Raw genomic sequence first — 2,061 nt, 5'->3', positions numbered from 1 at the left:
TGTCTGTCTGTCTGTCTGTCTGTCTTGTGACCTGCAAGAGGCCTGACTCACCTTTTAAACCACATAGGCAATATGAGTCCCCAAGCCCTGATGGGCTTTGATTGTATTTATATAGATTTAACATGGCATCATGACTTTGCTTAAATATACACGCCAAGTGGTGTGTTATCTGTACGCATTTTGAGCTATCCGCGTGTATTTCTACGCTGAATGCACATACACGCCAGTTTCTGTGTTATCGCGAGGAGAAAGCTATGGTTGAGTTTTGGAAAAGAAAAACAGGTTGGGCTTCAGTAAGAAAAAATATCGACAATTGAGTTTAGGAAACGCGGGACATGATCTCCGGTCTCTTGGGTGAAAGTCCTCGCCCTTTCATACTACTCGCCATGGAGTAAATTCACATGCAATCACAAGGTTATGTAACTTAAAGGAGGACACCGTTGATGCTATACATGCTGAAAAGCCAGCATGCGTGTTGATAACACGCCAAAAATGGCATACAAATTGGATGTCATACATACGCCATTTAATGAGATTAGTCCTGTAGTATTATTTGAGAGCTTTGTGTGGAAGCTGTGACTCATTTACTATATCAAACGGTTGAAGATCATGTGTCAACATGCTATCTTGTTTCTGCCTTTTTAAATCATAAAAACGAAACGACTAAAATCATCCATATTTTTTATCACAATACTAAATTTTACCCTGTCTCGTGCCCTGTGTGACTTGTCTAACCTCGATGACAGCGGCGCAAACAACACTTAAACTTGTAATTCTCTGTTTTTCCGCTACCATCCCTTGCAGCTCCTGATATCCAAACTTGAGAAGAACAAAGCAATGAAGGCAGAGGATAAAGCCAAGATCATGGAAACGTTGGGCATGTTAACCAAGAGCATCACCAAACTGCAAGAGGAGATAAAGGGAATCTCTGGCAGCAACAACCCATTGCGCACAGCCAAGAGCAAGGCCCAGGTAGTGCTAACTCCCAGCTAGTGCCCCACACACTCACACACACACACACATTTACTTCACTCTTGCTGTATGAATATCTCCTCACCTTGCAAACAGAAATGCATAAGCTTCACCTGCTTTGCTTTGAGTTTAGTTTGTGGTAGGTAACCAGCATTAGGTTTATAGCTCAATGTGTTAATTGAACCCGCTTTCTTTCTGCATTTATGTTCATCTAATAGTACAAAGTCAAAGGACTGGATTTTCTGTCTATCCAGTTCCCTTTGACTTATTAGTTCCTGATCAGTTTGCTGATGTGAGTGGATAACTTGTTCAGGCACAGAAGGAGCTTCTGGATGCTGAGATGGACCTGTACAAGAAGACCCAGACGGGAGAGGACACTGCTTTGTTGAAGGTCAAGTACACCCAGCTGCAAATTGAGGTATTGACTTTGATCTTGAAAAAGAAAGCTGTCCCTCAAGCAATCAATCAGATTGTTTGACTTATTTCAAACCCTGTTTTGTTTTTTACCCAGGCGGCTAAAAGGGGACTCCTGTCACCAGGACGAGGACGTGGGGTCCACGCTCGCGGCCGCGGTGCTCTCAGGGCCCGGGGAAGGGGCTCCAGAGGACGGGGAAGAGGTGTGTCACTACATGCATTCGTGGACTATCGACCACGGGCAATGGAGATTTCTGGTTTCACCGAGGCAGACCATGTAGACCTGCTGCCACACTTTGCTGTAAGTTAGCCTATGACTACATTACTGAGAAAAGGAGATTTGATATCCGCAGTGAACCTTTATGACCTTTCTGATGGAAGCTGTGGGTGGGACATCAGAGGACTGTTAAAGGGCACTGCTAGCTAGGGATGGGCATGCAGTGCTTGCCGGTCAGTCTGGAAACAGACCATATCCACGATGTGGATATATTTGCTTTGTGCAAATATTTTTTTAAAATTGAAAACAACATTGACATAAAGCCTACTGTAATGTTCAATGTCACATGTAACATTCTCACTTGGACCAAATAATCTCTCACTCAGTGTGCGCGGCGTGCCTGTTGTTTTCTTTCTGGTCTAGCTTTGTCCGGTGTGGTGTTGTAGTTTTTGTAACGT

The 2,061-nt window shown here is 43.9% G+C and overlaps 1 protein-coding gene across 2 annotated transcripts in view; it reads left to right on the top strand.

Moving 5' to 3' along the window:
- The window catches only part of rbm26 (RNA binding motif protein 26), a 14,224-nt gene that overhangs the window by 10,349 nt on the left and 1,814 nt on the right, over nucleotides 1-2,061 (top strand). For both annotated transcript variants that reach the window (XM_032499511.1, XM_032499465.1), the window contains exons 17-19: nucleotides 805-972; nucleotides 1,286-1,390; nucleotides 1,484-1,687. In XM_032499511.1, the coding sequence (XP_032355402.1) occupies nucleotides 805-972; nucleotides 1,286-1,390; nucleotides 1,484-1,687 (477 nt within the window). The remainder of the gene's footprint in view (nucleotides 1-804; nucleotides 973-1,285; nucleotides 1,391-1,483; nucleotides 1,688-2,061) is intronic.

Source organism: Etheostoma spectabile, chromosome 1, assembly GCF_008692095.1.
Source record: "Etheostoma spectabile isolate EspeVRDwgs_2016 chromosome 1, UIUC_Espe_1.0, whole genome shotgun sequence".
NCBI lineage: Eukaryota > Metazoa > Chordata > Actinopteri > Perciformes > Percidae > Etheostoma > Etheostoma spectabile.
Note: the sequence above shows the minus strand (reverse complement) of the source record. Positions and strands in the feature narration are given on the sequence as shown.